The sequence below is a fragment of the Saccostrea cucullata genome, unplaced genomic scaffold (genome assembly GCF_032062105.1).
Source record: "Saccostrea cucullata isolate Sc308-1 unplaced genomic scaffold, CSIRO_AGI_Scuc_v1 ctg1962, whole genome shotgun sequence".
Lineage (NCBI taxonomy): Eukaryota > Metazoa > Mollusca > Bivalvia > Ostreida > Ostreidae > Saccostrea > Saccostrea cuccullata.
The window spans coordinates 27,832-44,558 of NW_026939169.1; the positions used below are offsets into that span (position 1 = coordinate 27,832).

Here is a 16,727-nt window from a genome sequence, read left to right on the forward strand (position 1 = left end):
GCAGTGTTCATGGTACAGAAATGTTTTTACATAACTATTATTACAAATTGAAATTAATTATCCCCGGGGTAGTGTTGAACTTTTCACTTTTTCATTAAGCCATATTTTCTAAATATAGACGTCACTTGGTGACGTCGTGGTGAAGTGCTTCATGTAGTAAACGTCCCATCGATGTCTATAATATGCATAATTATAGCAAAAGTTTTATCCTAGCCTTTTCCGCATTATAAGTGTTACATAATTATAAAAAAAAGTGTCAATTCGCCGAATTCTGATCCATGTGCTGCCTTAACAAACCCGCGTATAAGTTTTATATAAGAAATCATTATTGTGCAGGACGACAATAATTCAAGTTTGCTTCAATCAAAGCTAATAAAAAAATTTCCATTGCAAATATGAACACCAGAAGTTTATAAATGATTTATTTTTCTGTCATTAAATTTGTTAATTACAAATTTGCAATTAAAATTTCCAATGTTAAACATGCAGCTCATATTGCTTTAATCATAACTACATGATTGTCATGATGCACTCTAAAGCACGAGAATATCCGAATTAATGTAAAGGCATTATTTTTTAAAGCAAAAAAAAAAAAAAATGGTAACAAAAAAGAAAATATCAGTTGATGTGACATTTTTCAGACCCTAATTAATACGGATGTACACATGCGACTGATCATTGAACTTTTTTGAAAATGTTTGTACAATCAAGAAAATCGGTCATTTTTATACTACGATGTTTCTTTCGTTTTCAAGTTCCCTATAATTGTCTCCCGCTTGAAAAGTGGGGGATATTAATTTGGGTCTGTCTGTCCGTCCGTCCGTCTTTCTGTCCGTCTGTAACGCTTTCGTTTCCACACGATATCCCGAGAACTTTGAGCTTTCGCAATGAAATTTTGCATAGCAACTACCTATGGACAACAGAAGACACCTATGAGGTCAAAAGGGCAACAGTCAAGGTCATAAATTTGCAAATTCTGTCTGTTATAACACTTTCGTTTCCGCGCTATATCTCGAGAACCCGTTGAGCTTTCGCAATGAAATATTACATAACAACTTCCAGTGGCATAAGAAAGACCCCTATTGATTTTGAGGTCAAAAGGTCAAAGTTCAAGGGCGTAAATTTGTACATTCTGTCTTTATGTAACACTATCGTTTCCGGGCGATATTTCAAGAAGATCTTGAGCTTTTGCAATGTAATTTCATACCAAAACTCCCTTGGACCTCTCTCACCCCTCTCAAAGTCTACCGCCCCGTTTGTTTTATTAGTATTGTATTACATGTCGTTATTTTTAGCACAGGGGCATGAGGAGAGTTATAAGGTAAAAAACAGGTTCTCCGCGGACTTTATATTCTTATTACATTTACTAGAACTGTGTAATAAAGGCTAAATTAGACATCATGCATTGTGTAAAATTTTGACAATATCGAAAGTGAATATATACATGTATGTGATTTCATGTTTGCATATAATTTTCATCAGTTGAAAGCGGTTCCGTGGTCTAGTGTTATGTCTCTCGCTTCTTCTGTGAGAGGTCCCGGGTTCGATTATCGGACTTTCCTTTTTCTTTTTTTCCCCGAAATTTTTTTTTTACTAAATGTTAGTATTCAGCATGTGAAATGAAAAAAAATTATGAGGTCCGGCTTGTACAAACACATAAAATCATCATTACAGTGTGATAAATATTATATATAAAAAGAATCTTCTATACACATAATAAAGAATAAGCAATCAAATCTTTATATCCATATTGGCAGATTTTATTTGTTTCAGTATACATGTATACATTTAATAATTCTACAAATTCAGTCAGAGGGATCCCCCCCCCCCCCCTCTCCACCGAACTGTGCATGGTTTACTTTTTCCCTAAGCGGGGGACACAAATTCTCTGAATTAGCTTCTTGAAATTAAAGTAGATTTGTAAATGTGCAAAGAAGAGCTTGAAAAAATCATCAAATACATCACTGCTTAACAATATTACCTTTCTAAAAGCCATAAATATCGTTCATTTATTTATGCACGTTTGTATACAGAATCAACCCTATACAACTCCAAGCTCGAATGGACATTTTTTGCGCCTTTATCGCAGGAGAGTTACAATCTCGAAACTCGCGTATTGGTATGAAACACGTCATTTAACATAAGTCCCAATAACATCAATATATCCTTGTTTTAATGAGAGAAAGATTGTATCTGAGTAACTATTACTAGGCCTTTACTTTCCTACAAACAAAAGGAACTATCTTAAATAATAATACAAATTATTTTTTTTTTATGTTTTACATCTAAATGATAACACAATCTTTATAAAGTTCCTTTAAATTTTATTGTAATCGATAACAGTGAAAGGAAGTTTGCTTAACATTCACCTACTTTCTATGCCCCCGTAAACGAAGTTTCGGGGGTATATAGCTTTTGTCGTGTACTTCTGTCTCTCTGTTTGTCCGCAAAAACTTTAACCTTGCCCATAACTTTTGATTTAGTGGAGCTATGGCATTCAGATTTGACATGTGTATTCCTTGTGACAAGACCTTTCTTTGGGTTCCACCTAGGGCTGGGTATTGGCCCGAGATTTCGTATTGCGATATATTGCGATATTTGTAACTGTATTGCGATATGTATTGCAATATTTTCAATGTAATTTAAATGACATTTTCTTGCTATATTTACTTTTAATTTACATGCAGAATGTACATAACTATGATAAGTAACCAACACTGACAAAAAAAAAATGTTGATTTCATTAAAGTTGTGCTCTGAAATGTTCCCACAAAACAACTTCTGTCGTACTGTTTGGCTTAATAACAAACTTTCATAAGTCCATTTTAATATTTAATGATAAAATTCCCTAATACAAGCATATTGCCAATATATCGATATTACAAAATCGTATTGCGATACGATATTTTTTGTCATTGTATTGCGATATATTGAAATACCGATATTATTGCCCAGCCCTAGTTCCACCAAATTTGACCTTTTGACCTTGGAGTTTGACCCACTTTTACACAAAAAATTGAGCTTTTACATTGGACATATCTTTTGAACAGTAGATACCATGGCATTTATACTTGAAATGTTTATTTTTGTGAAAAGACCTTTCATTGGATACCAACAATCTTGACCTTTTGACCTAGACCTTAGAGATCTCTGTACTTATAAAAAAACTTTAATCTTGGCTATAACTTTTAAACAAAAGTGCTAGGGCTTTCATACTTCACATAATCCTTGTGAAAAGTCGCTTCACTGAATACCAAGAACCTTGACCCTTTGACCTTGACCTTGGAGTTTGACCTACTTTAAAAATACAACCTTGAACATAATTCTTGAAGAGTTAGTACTCGGGCTTTCATACTTCACATCTTAACACGCATTCTCTGTAAGCACCAACGAATTTACTATAGGGCTTGGAAATGACATGTCTCGAATTTTGATGAAATTTTTACCATAGGTGTGTCTTGGTACAAAACTAGTAAATATGGTGTCGGGAGTTCCACACGTGCACTTGGTTGCCATGGAGACGGATCCATTGAATTCGGCCATTTTTTGCCCATTTTGACTAAATGAAAACATGAAAATTGAGGAAATGTAAATGAATATTTGTCGGTATCTAATACACTCTAACAAAAATCATTAGATCATATGATAACATGACCTTTTATGGTACACAGAGCATATAATCGTTTATTCTAGAAATATTCTTCCTGTAAGAAAAACGTCATGCAAACTGACATGGTTTCAAAAAATTTGAAAAATTGGGAAATTGTATTTTTTTTTTAGATATTTGAGGCTAAATAAGAAAAATTGTCCGCGGAAATTTCCAAAATCTTACGTGGGTTATTATACTTCGGAATAAATAGTGTCATTTCATGAAAAAACATTAGTGGACTTTTGCTCCTATTTTTAATAACATGTATTTATAAATAGATATATTTTAGAAAAATGTGAAAAATCAAATTTTGGCAAAGTTTTAATTGTCATTACTGCATAATCAGAACGTATGTTGTAAAAATTGAGATTCTAATGACAAGATCTGGACACCACTAGCTGGTATGGATAATTGATGAGGGGAATTTTCATTCCTATTTTTAGTATCAGGTGGCTAAATATATATATGTGTCTGAATATTAGGAAAAATGGCATTTTTGTTCTAATTGGAAGCTTCATATAAAAAGTCCTTACAAATATACAACTTTCTACAATATGCTTTCAGAATGTACGTGTTTGTTCAAAATTTGCTACAATATTGAGGATGGACTCTTTTCTCATTTAATGGCAACAATGGTCTAAAAATAGATTACTCGAATAATTAAGAAAATGTAGATTATTGCACCTTGTCAGGCAATTTTAGATGTAGTTTCTGCATAATTAGGAAATATTTTGAAAAATTTTAGATGTAAATGACAGGATCTGGATACCACTAGCAGGTATGGATAATTGATCAGGGGGATTCACATTTCTATTTTTAGTATCAGGTGGCTAAATATAGAGATGTCTCTGAATATTAGGAAAAATGTTTTTTTTTAAATAGGAAGCTTCATATAAAAAGTGCTAACAAATATAAAGCTTTCTATAATATGTTTACAGAATGTACAATGTGTTTGTCAATAATTGCCACAATATTAAGGATGGACTCTTGTTTCATTTTATGGCAACAATGGTCTAAAAATAGATTACTCGAAAAATTTAAGAAAATGTAGATTATTGCACCCTTTTAGGCACTTTTTAGATGTAGTTGCTGCATAATTAGGAAATATTTTGTAAAATTTTAGATGTAAATGACAGGATCTGTTTACCACTAGCAGGTATGGATAATTGATCAGGGGGATTCCCATTTCTATTTTTAGTATCAGGTGGCTTAATATAGAGATGTCTCTGAATATTAGGGAAAGTGGCATTTTTGTTCTAATTGGAAGCTTCATATAAAAAGTCCTAACAAATATAAAGCTTTCTACAAAATGCTCTCAGAATGTACATGTGTTTGTTCAAAAAATTGCTATAATATTGAGGATGGACTCTTGTTTCATTTTATGGCAACAATGGTCTAAAAAAAGATTACTCGAATAATTTGATAAAATGTAGATTATTGCACTCTTTCAGGCACTTATAGATGTAGTTGCTGTATAATTAGGAAATATTTTGTAAAATTTTTGATGTTAATGACAAGATCTGGATACCACTAGCTGGTTTGGATAATTGTTGAGGGGAATTCCACTTTTTCTATTTTTAGTATCAGGTGGCTAAATATAGATATGTCTCTGAATATTAGGAAAAATGGCATTTTTGTTATAATTGGAAGCTTCATATAAAAAGTCCTTACAAATATAAAACTTTCTATAATATGTTTTCAAAATGTACATGTGTTTGTACAATAATTTCCACAATATTGAGGATGAACTCTTGTTTCATTTCATATCAACAATGGTCTAAAAATAGATTATTCGAATAACGGAGAAAATGTAGATTACTGCACCTTTTTAAGCACTTTATAGATGTCATTGCTGATTACTTAGGAAGTATATTGTAAAATTTTAGATGTTAATGACAACATTTAACAGGTGTGGACAATGGTTGAGGGGGTTTCCCATTTCTATTTTTAGTATCACGTGGCGTAATATAGATATGAAGTACTATTAATATTAGGGAAAATTGCCGTTTTATGCTAATTTGAATCTTCGTACGAAATGTCTTATAAATATAATGTTTTCTACATTAAGCCAACAGAATGAACACTTGTTTGTTGAATAATTGCTACAATATTGAGGATGAACTCTTGTTTCTTTTTAAAGCAACAATGGTCTAAAAATAGACTCCTGGAATAATCGAGAAAATGTACATTATTGCACTTGATGTCATAGCTGCATAATTAGGAAGTATATTGTAAAATTTGAGATGTTAATGACAGTAGCTGGCCACAAATAGCTAGTATGGACAAAAGTTGAGGGGGTTCCTTTTACTATTTTTAGTATCACGTGGCGAAATATAGATATTTAGGCCATTTATAGGAAAACTTTAAAAATCTTTTCAAAGTTCTGTAAAATAATTCCTGATTGACCTAATTCTAGTCTTTGACAATGTACCTGTATTTTCATCTACAAGTTTATTTTGTCCAAAGACTTTTATTTTTTTTTAGACGAAGACTCAAAGGGCGTATTCTATATGGCAGTTTCTGTCTGTGTCTGCATTTTTTTGATAGTCACCATATTTCAAGAACCTTTTGTCATTTTTTGTCAAAATTGGCACAGAGTATCTAAGGATTTTTGTTAATACATGTACCAAACATAGGGATTTTCTCTTTAAACAAGAGGAGAAACTAGGGAATCTAATCTCTAATAACAAGACCTTGTTAAAATGCCATTTCATTGATCTGTTACAGGGTTACTCTCATGACTGTTGATGCCCTCTGGTCTCTTTTATAAGAAGGTACGGTTTGAGCTTTATCGTGCCCTAAAAATTTAATGTTCTTAAAAAGTTGCGAAATTGGCTTTAACAATCATAGAGTAGATGAATATGATAGATCATTAAAGAATATGACACGAAGGGGGGTCGTTCAGGATATATGACGTCATTAATTTGGTACACTTTTAAGTTTAATGCAGAAAAGCCTCAAAATGACTCATTTCTGTGCTGATTTTCCTTTAGCCACTGTCGCCCTCTTTAATTTTTGGATTATGTAAACTGCTATGAAAAATTACATATCGGTTATCTAAAAATCTCTCTAGGCGAGAGTGGCAGAGTATGTCTTTTGAAAAAAATATTCCACTGAAAAGTGATGTCTTCTGCAACTTTTTAAGAAAATACGGGAACATACACAAGTTAATGACGTCACAATTAGCATTTAGGAGGTCATATCAGAAAAACGATTTGTGTATTTTAACTGCAGGGAATTCTTACGATTCAGAAAGAGTAAATTTTGATTTCCTATATCACGTTCATATATTAGAAAAATATAGAGCTTTAAATATTTTGTATTGAAACTGTATCTTGTTATTTGTTTCTATAAATAGAACTGGAAGTCCTCATTGATTTCGCATAATTCAAATATAAGTAGAACTGAATATCATCATTGTTTTTATGCTTGTTAGTTAACGGTAACTACCGATATTACATATAGTTTATACTTATCAGTCACATGATTATTTTACTAGGAAAACTTTATTTTACTCATGACATATTGAACATGTTGAATACAGCAGTATATTTCGTAAATATGTTATCAATGAAACTCCTTTAATCCTTTGTCATTTTTCTTCTTCTGCTGAGAAGTTGCTACATATAAGTGGATGTGCTATAAATAGAAAAAGAGAGCCCAACGTTCAGATAGTGTGCATTTCACTAAATAGATGGAATTATTTGTCAGTCACACAACGTCTACTGTAAATCTGGAAATTTTTACGTCGATTTTATTTTGCGAATTCAGGTCAAAATTGGGCTTAATAATTTTTACGTATAAAAATTTTGCAAATAACCACTGCTTTGTTAAAATTTTCTTATTTGAAATTTATTTTTAAGAAAAATATTTTTGCGAATGCAATGAACTCGCAAATTTGCTAAAAATTTATCTACAGCAAAAATTTCTAGACTAACGGTATAACATTGATTTTTCTTTCCTACTTTGATTGAAAAGGTACAATAACCCATATTTTCTCGATTATTCTAGGAATCTTTTTAGACCATTGTTGGTATTAAAAAAGGGCCAGTCCTAAATATTGTAGCAATTCCTGTACAAACAAATGTTTATTTCGAAAGCATATTGTAGAAAGCTTTATATTTAAGACATTTTCTAGGAAGATTCAAATTAGCAAAAAACTGCCATTTTTTCCTAATATTTAGAGACAAATCTATATTTAGCCACCTGATACTAAAAATAGAATTGGGAAACCCCCTATACCATTGTCAACACCGACTAATGGTGTCCAGCTTTTGTCATAAACATCTCAAATTTTACAATATACTTCCTAATTTAGCAGCAATGGCATTTATAAAGTGCCTAAAAAGGCGCAATAATCTACATTTTCTCAATTATTCTAGTAATCTATGTTTAGACCAATGTTGCTATAAAATTAAGCAAGAGTCCATCCTCAATATTGTAGCATTATTGTACAAACATGTGCATTCTGAAGCATACTGTCGAAAGCTTTATATTTGTAAGGCATTTTTATATGAAGCATCCAATTAGAAGAAAAATGCCATTTTTCCTAGTATTCAGACATCTCTATATTTAGGCACCTGATACTTAAAATAGAAATGGGCATTCCCCGCTACCATTATTTTTCCTGGCCAGCTAGTGGTGTCCAGATCTTGTCATTAACATCTCAATTTTACAAAGCATTTCCTAGTTATGCAGCAATTACATCTAAAATTTGCTTGAAAAGGTGCAATAATCTACATTTTCTCAATTATTTGAATAATCTATTTTTAAACCATTGTTGATATAAAATGAAGGAAGAGTTCATCCTCAATATTGTGGCAATTATTGTACAAACACATGTACATTCTGAAAGCATATTATAGAAAGCTTTCTATTTGTTAGGACTTTATATATGAAGCTTCCAATTAGAACAAAAATGCCATTTTTCCTAATATTCAGACACATATCTTTATTTAGCCACCTGATACTAAAAATAGAAATGGAAATTCCATTCAACATTATCCATACCACCTATTGGTATCCAGATCCTGTCATTTACATCTAAAATTTTACAAATATTTCCCAATTATGCAGCAACTACATCTAAAAATTGCCTGGAAAGGTGCAATAATCTACATTTTCTCAAATTATTCGAGTAATCTATTTTTAGACCTTTGTTACCATAAAGGAAACAAGAGTCCATCCTCAATATTGTGGCAATTATTGTACAAACACATGTACATTCTGTAAACATATTAAAGAAAGCTTTATATTTGTAGGGACTTTTTATATGAAGCTTCCAATTAGAACAAAAATGCCATTTTTCCTAATATTCAGAGACATCTCTATATTTAGGCACCTGATACTAGAAATAGAAATGGGAATTCCCCTCATCAATTATCCATACCTGCTAGTGGTATCCAGATCCTGTCATTTACATCTAAAATTTTACAAAATATTTCCTAATTATGCAGCAACTACATCTAAAAATTGCCTGAAAAGGTGCAATAATCTACATTTTCTTAACTATTCGAGTAATCTATTTTTAGACCATTGTTGCCATAAAATGAATCAATAGTCCATCCTCAATATTGTAGCAATTTTTGATCAAACACATGTACATTTTGAAAGCATTTTGTAGAAAGCTTTATATTTGTTAGGACTTTTCATATGAAGCTTCCAATTAGAACAAAAATGCCATTTTTCCTAATATTCAGAGACATATCTATATTAAGCTACCTTATACTAAAAATAGAAATGGGAATTCCCCTCAACCGTTGTCCATACCAGCTAGTGGTATCCAGCTCTTGTCAATAAAATTTCAAATTTTACAACATACATTCTAATTATGCATTAATGACAATTTAAACTTTGCCAAAATTTGATTTTTCACATTTTTCTAAAATATATCTATTTATAGATACGTTACTAAAAATAGGAGCAAAAGCCCACTTATGCTTTTTCATGAAATGGCACCACTTATTACCAAGTATAATAACACATATAAGATTTGGATAGCTTCCGCGGACAGTTTTTCGTATTTAGCCTCAAAGATCTCAAAAAATTCCAATCTCTCCATTTTTCAAATTTTTAGAAACCATCTCAGTTTGCATGACGTTTTTCTTACAGAAGGAATATTCCTAGAATAAACGATTATATGCCCTGTGTACCTTAAAATGTCATGTTATCATATGATCCAATGATTTCTGTTAGAGTGTATTAAATACCGATAAATATTCTTTTACATTTCCTCAGTTTTCATGTTTTCATTTAGTCAAAATAAGCCAAAAATGGCCGAATTCAATGGATCCGTCTCCATGGCAACCAAGTGCACGTGAGGAACTTCCGACACCATATTTACTAGTTTTGTACCAATGTTGCCATACAGGGGCATCAGTGTTTCACAAATCTCATCTTGTTTCTTCTAAAATGCAAGGAATACATCGATGAAAAGATTTTGTGTAACAAAATATAAAGTAAACGAAGATACATATGTACATAAATAAAAAAAAATACTTTATATTTTTTTTTTACAAAACTGAAATTGACACAGGCTAAAATTCTTTTACCATTTCCTGTTCACAACTTTTCACAGTTGCGATATGTACGTCTTTATGAACAAAAGGCCCATGGGCCACATCGCTCACCTGATTAACTTTGGCTATGCTGTTCTGAAATAGATTTTCCCTCTTGTTTTACCCATTGTAGCCCTGTTCTACCAATGATAATGATTTGAAAAAATTTAGAATCTACACTACGCTTCCACATAAGTTTCAACTCTTCTGTACGAATGGTTCTTGAGAAGATCTTGAGAAGATTTTAAAAGATTTTTTTTTATATATTTCGATGTAAAACTTGGATTCCCTACTATGACCCCAATCTACATGATTTGATCAAATTAAATGCCTCTTTACCCAAGGATGCCTTCACATAACTTTCAGCTTTTCTGACCAAATCGTTCTTGAAAAGAAAATTTTATAGATATTTTTTCTGTATACATAAATTTCAATGTAAGTCGTGGATTCTCTATTAAGATCCCGTCCTACCCCCCCCCCCTCCCCCTGTTGATTTGAACAAAAATGTTAAAAGATTTTTCTTATATATTTTGGTGTAAAACTTGGAATCCCTACTATGACCCCCATTTACACCCGGGGTCTTGATTTGATCAAATTAAACTCTACTTTATCCAAGAATGCCTTCACATAACTTCCAGCTTTTCTGAGCTAGTCGTTCTTGAAAAAGAGATTTTATAGATATTTTTCTACATGAATATATTTCAATGTAAACCTTAGATTGTCCCGTCCTATCCCCGGGGGTCATGGTTTAAACAAATTTTATTTGATACTACCTGGGAATGCTGCCACAAGAATTTCATCTTTCCCGGCCAAGTGCCTCTTGAGAAGAAGATTTTTTAAGATGCCATTAATATTTCACTAATTTATAATTATCTCCCATTGGAGAAGGCCTGGCCCTTCAAACATACTTTAATTCCCTTCACCGAATGCTGCTTTTTGGTAGTATGGTTGAAATTGGCCCAGTGCTTCATAAGAATATGTAAATCTGAAAAGTTTACGATGACAATAACGATGACACAAGTAGAGCTTTTTAAAAAAGCTTACCGTCTTTAGCAACAATCTTAAACAGTGAACTGATCTACAACTATCAGGCCGTATAATTCTTTTGAATTTCTTGATTTTGTATTTCTACATTAGCTTTTTACTGGCATTAGCCCTACCACGGTTGTCGCTCGGTCATCTCCGTAAACTGGCCCAGAGCTTTCGGCAAACCTCGGCTGATTCCATTCCCTTCTTCAAACAAGAAAGGGGAAAAGAATAACAAATTGTAAAGCCTGCAAGCAATTAAAATCAAATTTTACTTATAATGAAATTAAAGAGATCTTTTTATTTATTGCTATACAAAAAATCACGTTATTAGGAATTAATTACTGCTGATTTTGTTGTTCGTTTTGTCATTTTTATAAGATTGAAAATCTTGCAAAATTGTTAAGTCGTACGAAAATTAGATCATCAGAAAGTTATCTCCCTTGCCTTGAACAGCATTTCAACCAATGAAATAATTGAAAATTTTCTCATCATTCATTTTCTACCAATCACAAAAAAGAGGAAGTGCATAGTCCGAAGACTGTAAAAATCTTCAACTATACAATACCGTCTTCCAAGGAAGACGGTAATCATCGGACAAATTTTGATCAGAAAAGCTTACCTGAGCTTTCGGCTAAGGTGAGCTGAAAAGGATACCAAAATTAAAACCAGAATAGTGCAATCTTCATATTTTGACCTTCTTTACATTTTATCAAGAAAAATATTTTTTTTATTTGACATTGAAATAACAGTGTATAAGATTTTTTCAATTAAAATATTTTAGGGTTGTCCGCAGTCTGGAAGAGGTCGTTCACAGCGGAAATATTTTACAAGAGTTAAACGACATGTAAACGACTTCTGGAATTTTGTGGATTTTCTATTCTATGGCCTTACGATCTCAGCCTTGTTTGTACGCCACTTTCATCCATCAAATAATTTCACTGTTGCAAGAAGATTGTTCTCACTGTCTCTCCTTGTGATGTATCTGAGGTTTCTTGAATTCTTTCGTGTGAACCAAAAAATGGGACCAACTCTTATCATGATTAGAGACATGGTAAGCTATGTGTTTATTTCCATAAAACATCTACCTTCATTCACTTTTGTGACAATGTATTGCTTATTTACTGTTGATAGTCATTTAATTCGTTTTATATTATGGACATTTTTACTGTAGTTAATTTAACGAAATCTAAAATACGGGAAGTTATCAGACCTTTTACTAAGACAGAAGCCTCATCTTGCGACAATAAATCAATAAACTGCATGAATATTGCAATAGAATAAGTCAGCATGATTTAAGTGACTTAACACTTTTAGTTTTCCTTCAAGAAATAATCCCTTTGCCGTCTATTTTGTCCTTCTTCTACTGGTCAGTAGTAAACCTTACATTATACTAGTATTCTTTTAATGAATTATCTTTTGTCAACCGTGTTGAAGCGTTCATACGTTTTTGAAGAAATTTCCAAATTTCCAAGAACTTTTATACACCATAAAGGAAGTGTTTAAAAAACACTAATGGTATTGATAAAAATATGCATTTCCTATTGTTAATGTTAAGGATATTAATGTTTTCATTCCTTTGTGCAATTTTTCTTTATAAAGGAGACAAATATTTTTGCGGAAATAGAATTTTAACAATTTTTCTAGAGATTAGATTCTTTGCAAATTTTAATATTCATACAAGAGTAAAACAATTTTAAAGTTTTCAAGGTTTTTTGCAAAGAACGTTCTGGAATTTTTGTGCAAGGAGTTTGCTGAAATGATGTTTTGAATTTAAAAGTTTGATTGTGGTTAAAGCAGGTACAATGTGATTTATTTGTAGTTGGGAGATCTCATCCGTTTCCTCATTCTTGCTGTCTTTGTTGTACTTGGGGTAGGAATGTACTACCACGCTAACTTATGGCCGGATCACCCGACTATCTGGAGTGGAAATTGGGTCAATTGGAGGATTTGGAAAATAATATATTATCCTTATTGGCAGCTATACGGAGAAACTAATAATGAGTTTTTGGAAGGTATGGGCAACATACATAAGAAACGCAATACATTAAAATCATAGGATTGAAATGAAATGCATATTTTAAGTGATTCACATGATGATAAACTAAATATATTAATCTGAATAGTACTTTTAAATATTTAATTTAAAAGATCTTATATTTTTAAATTTCTAGATTAATCCATGATTATTTTTTAATCATTAAAATGTAACCATTATGTTTGAAATTATAATATTAATAATTTCTCCCATACATCTGCAATCTAGAAGTAGCAGTCGCGACTGTATTCTTACTGTTTTTATTGATAACAAAGGGAGGAAAAAGTAGCTCTGGTGCTTGCAACTTCGCACCAGCAATAAATATAATTATTCTGTTTGATTGTTTTTTCTTTTTAACGACAAGATTGCAACTATACGTGGAGTAACCTTTTTGAATAATTTTAAAGAAATTTAAATTTTAGTTTTCATTGAATCATCATGCATCAAAATAACAAAAAAGAAATGATAAGGAAAACTAGGTACCTCTATGTAGTCTTCTTGCATGCCAAATTACATTTAAATATATACATTTGTGGTATCTCTCTATTATATAAACATACAGAGAGAAAATATCTTCAATTCTGTATGAAGTTTGTCAGAGGTCAGAGGTCAATACGTGACCTTATCACACGGCGCAATAATATCTACCGGTACATAAATTATAAAATGACCTGCTCTACTTGCTTTTCATGTATAAAAATGAACAAAATAAGCAAGTAAAATGATAATTATTTTATTTAAAATGTAAACAAGTTTTTCATAAAGTTTTTGGGCTATCGATTCAACCTGTGTACATAGAGAAAACCAGGAGCCTAGCGTTTGTTTACATTTTTCTTCACTTTTGTCAGCTGCACAGTCTCTAACGTTCATCCTTATTTTTGGGGAAAGACCTTTGGTTAAATTTTAATCATAAACTTTTTTTTTATCTTTAAATTTTACTCACGATAGATGTGTAAATCTGTTGAAAAATATCATCGCAATCATGCCATGAACAGCTGCCAAACACGTCAGCGTTTTCGTAGTTCAATGTAAAGCTATCGCTAGTGTCTCCGTGTTTATCAGTGTTTTACGATAAGTATGCCTTTAGTTACTGAAACCGTAAAATGTTTTTGATCAAATTGCAAATTAACTGGCTCGGACAAGTGTCTCAATTCATCGGATCCATCCATCCCTTTCCAGCGACCGAAATTCCTCCAACTTTTTATCATAAAAATTCGGACGTGTTTCTTGTGTCTCTTCAGCACCGATTATCATTTTTCACGAATAAAAATATTCCCAAACAACAATCTGTTCACTATTACTGATCAAAAGTAGCCTTTCACAAAATATTCCCTTCGAAACAGATTTTTTAGCCTAATGCATTCGAAGCGTAACCGCCATGCAAGGCGATTAATGCCTAGGTCACATTTAAGCCGATGGTCGGGCGACTAATTTTTTCTGGTCTTGTCGGCTGAAAGAACAGGATCGACCGACACGGCATCGGGCGACACGGATCAGTCACATTATTTCCTAGGGACACCGATGACTTGGATAAATAACACATAAAGTTTTTTTTCTTTAGAAATCAGCAATATTTTTTCGTAGACCTATATTCAGATAGGTGACGTGAGTAATGTTTGCAACGCAAAGTGGCAGAATCTTATAAAATTGTGACTCAGTGTTAAAAATGTGTGCAAAATTTTGTATGGAATTGCATAAAAACGACTAATGGTGCATATATAAACAGCAAAGAATACTTAAGATTTCTTTATATCTTACGGATTAATTATTCATGTTATTTCCGTTCAAAAAATATATATCAATCCATGCATCAAAATTTTGTTTGTATTATGTATCTTTTATAGGTTTAATATTCACAAGTCGGCCAATCGTCGCCCGAGCATCGAGCTCTGAGCTACAGTTTGATTTTAACCGTCGGCCGAAATTTTAAACACCCTTATTGTCCAACGACGGACGACCGACTTAATAAACTGACCGCCGATGGTCGGACGATGACCGAAGGTTGGTCGACGGATAACTTCAGTTGAAGAAATCGGCCACCGACGCATAAAAAATTATAACTAGGACCGATGGACACAAAATTGGTCGGCCGACGAAAAAAGAGGTCAAAATCGGCCAAGACAACCGTCGGATAAATTGCCTCTCTTCTTGAACACTACACGTACGCGGTCTTCCTCTTCGATTCTTGATTTCTACACTTCATTCCTTGTCTTTTTTACCGCGCTAAGAAACTGCTTATAATAGATATGAGCCTTCAAGCTACCTCTGATATTTCCTTGAACTTTAAATTTTAACTTTTGACAATGATAGAAGGCCTTCTTTTTCTGACTCAAAAAGATGTTCGGATCCTTTCCTGCAAGTATAATTTGATAGCAGAAATAAAAAACTCTATAGACGACAAAGTAGGTCAAAAGAAAACCATCTGACCTGTCATGTGTTTGAATATATTTGAACTTAGTAAGAGGGATAACACTTATTTCAGAATGGCTTTCAGAGGGACGCTCAAATAATAATAATAGAATTTGGCAGTTAAGAATTAGGCCGCCATTTCCCCCCGAATACATTTGACTCTAGACTGTGCTCCTTTTTTTTTACCATGACAACACCGTTCATTACAGGAAACACCCTTCACTGAAATTTGAGCCCGATATAAAGAATAAATTACTTTTATTGAGTCGTAATCTTGGTTTAATACGTACAATTGATTCACTAAGACAAGAATTGACCTATAGGAGAGAACAATTTCCCGGAAAAATGACATTAAAATATCAATCTTTATTTGTTGTTTTCTACCATATATATGATTGCCCCCATGAGAAAAGGGTCCTTATGGCATTTTCACTAAAACAGAGAAATAACATAATAAAGACGTGACGTTGCAGATCGACAGCGAGTATCATCACAGATTTTTTTTAACCACGTGTTTACGTTTTTGACACTAACTTTTGTCATAGGTCTGAATATTGATAATAATGATAGAATTTCATTCGCATATTTGATCTGTGTCCAAATCCTTTTGACAAACAGTTTTAATAAGAAAAATGACAGAATTTTATTCCAGATCGGTCCCTTTATTATAGAATAGTTGAAGCTAGTATTTATACAATTTATTAATTACTATGATCTACAGTAATTCATCTTTGCCAAAAGTTTCAGACAATGTGATTGTTGAATACATGGACGAATGAAGTCGATTTTGATATATGTGGACCAGTTTGAGATTACATATATGTATTAATAGCAAGCGCACCGAGCTCAATAGACTAGCGTGTAAGAACAGAGGAAATTCGGAAAGAAATCTGTACATCCGTCAAGCAAATTTTGTTGTAAAACATTCCCAGAATTCCTGTACTACCCAATGTCCTTTGCGCAAATAAATAAATAAATAACGTAAAGAATAAAAGGCTTTCAGTTTGTAGGAACCTTTCGAAGTAACAAAATATAACTCTGGAATATT

General features: G+C 32.4%; 1 protein-coding gene across 1 annotated transcript in view; it reads left to right on the plus strand.

Annotated features, from left to right (window-relative positions):
- Positions 1-16,727, plus strand: part of LOC134252449 (transient receptor potential cation channel subfamily M member 2-like) — a gene marked incomplete at its 5' end in the record, with an annotated part of 49,624 nt that overhangs the window by 20,939 nt on the left and 11,958 nt on the right. Inside the window, 2 exons of the mRNA XM_062734939.1 lie at positions 12,017-12,286; positions 13,055-13,247. Coding sequence (XP_062590923.1) covers positions 12,017-12,286; positions 13,055-13,247 — 463 coding nt within the window. The remainder of the gene's footprint in view (positions 1-12,016; positions 12,287-13,054; positions 13,248-16,727) is intronic.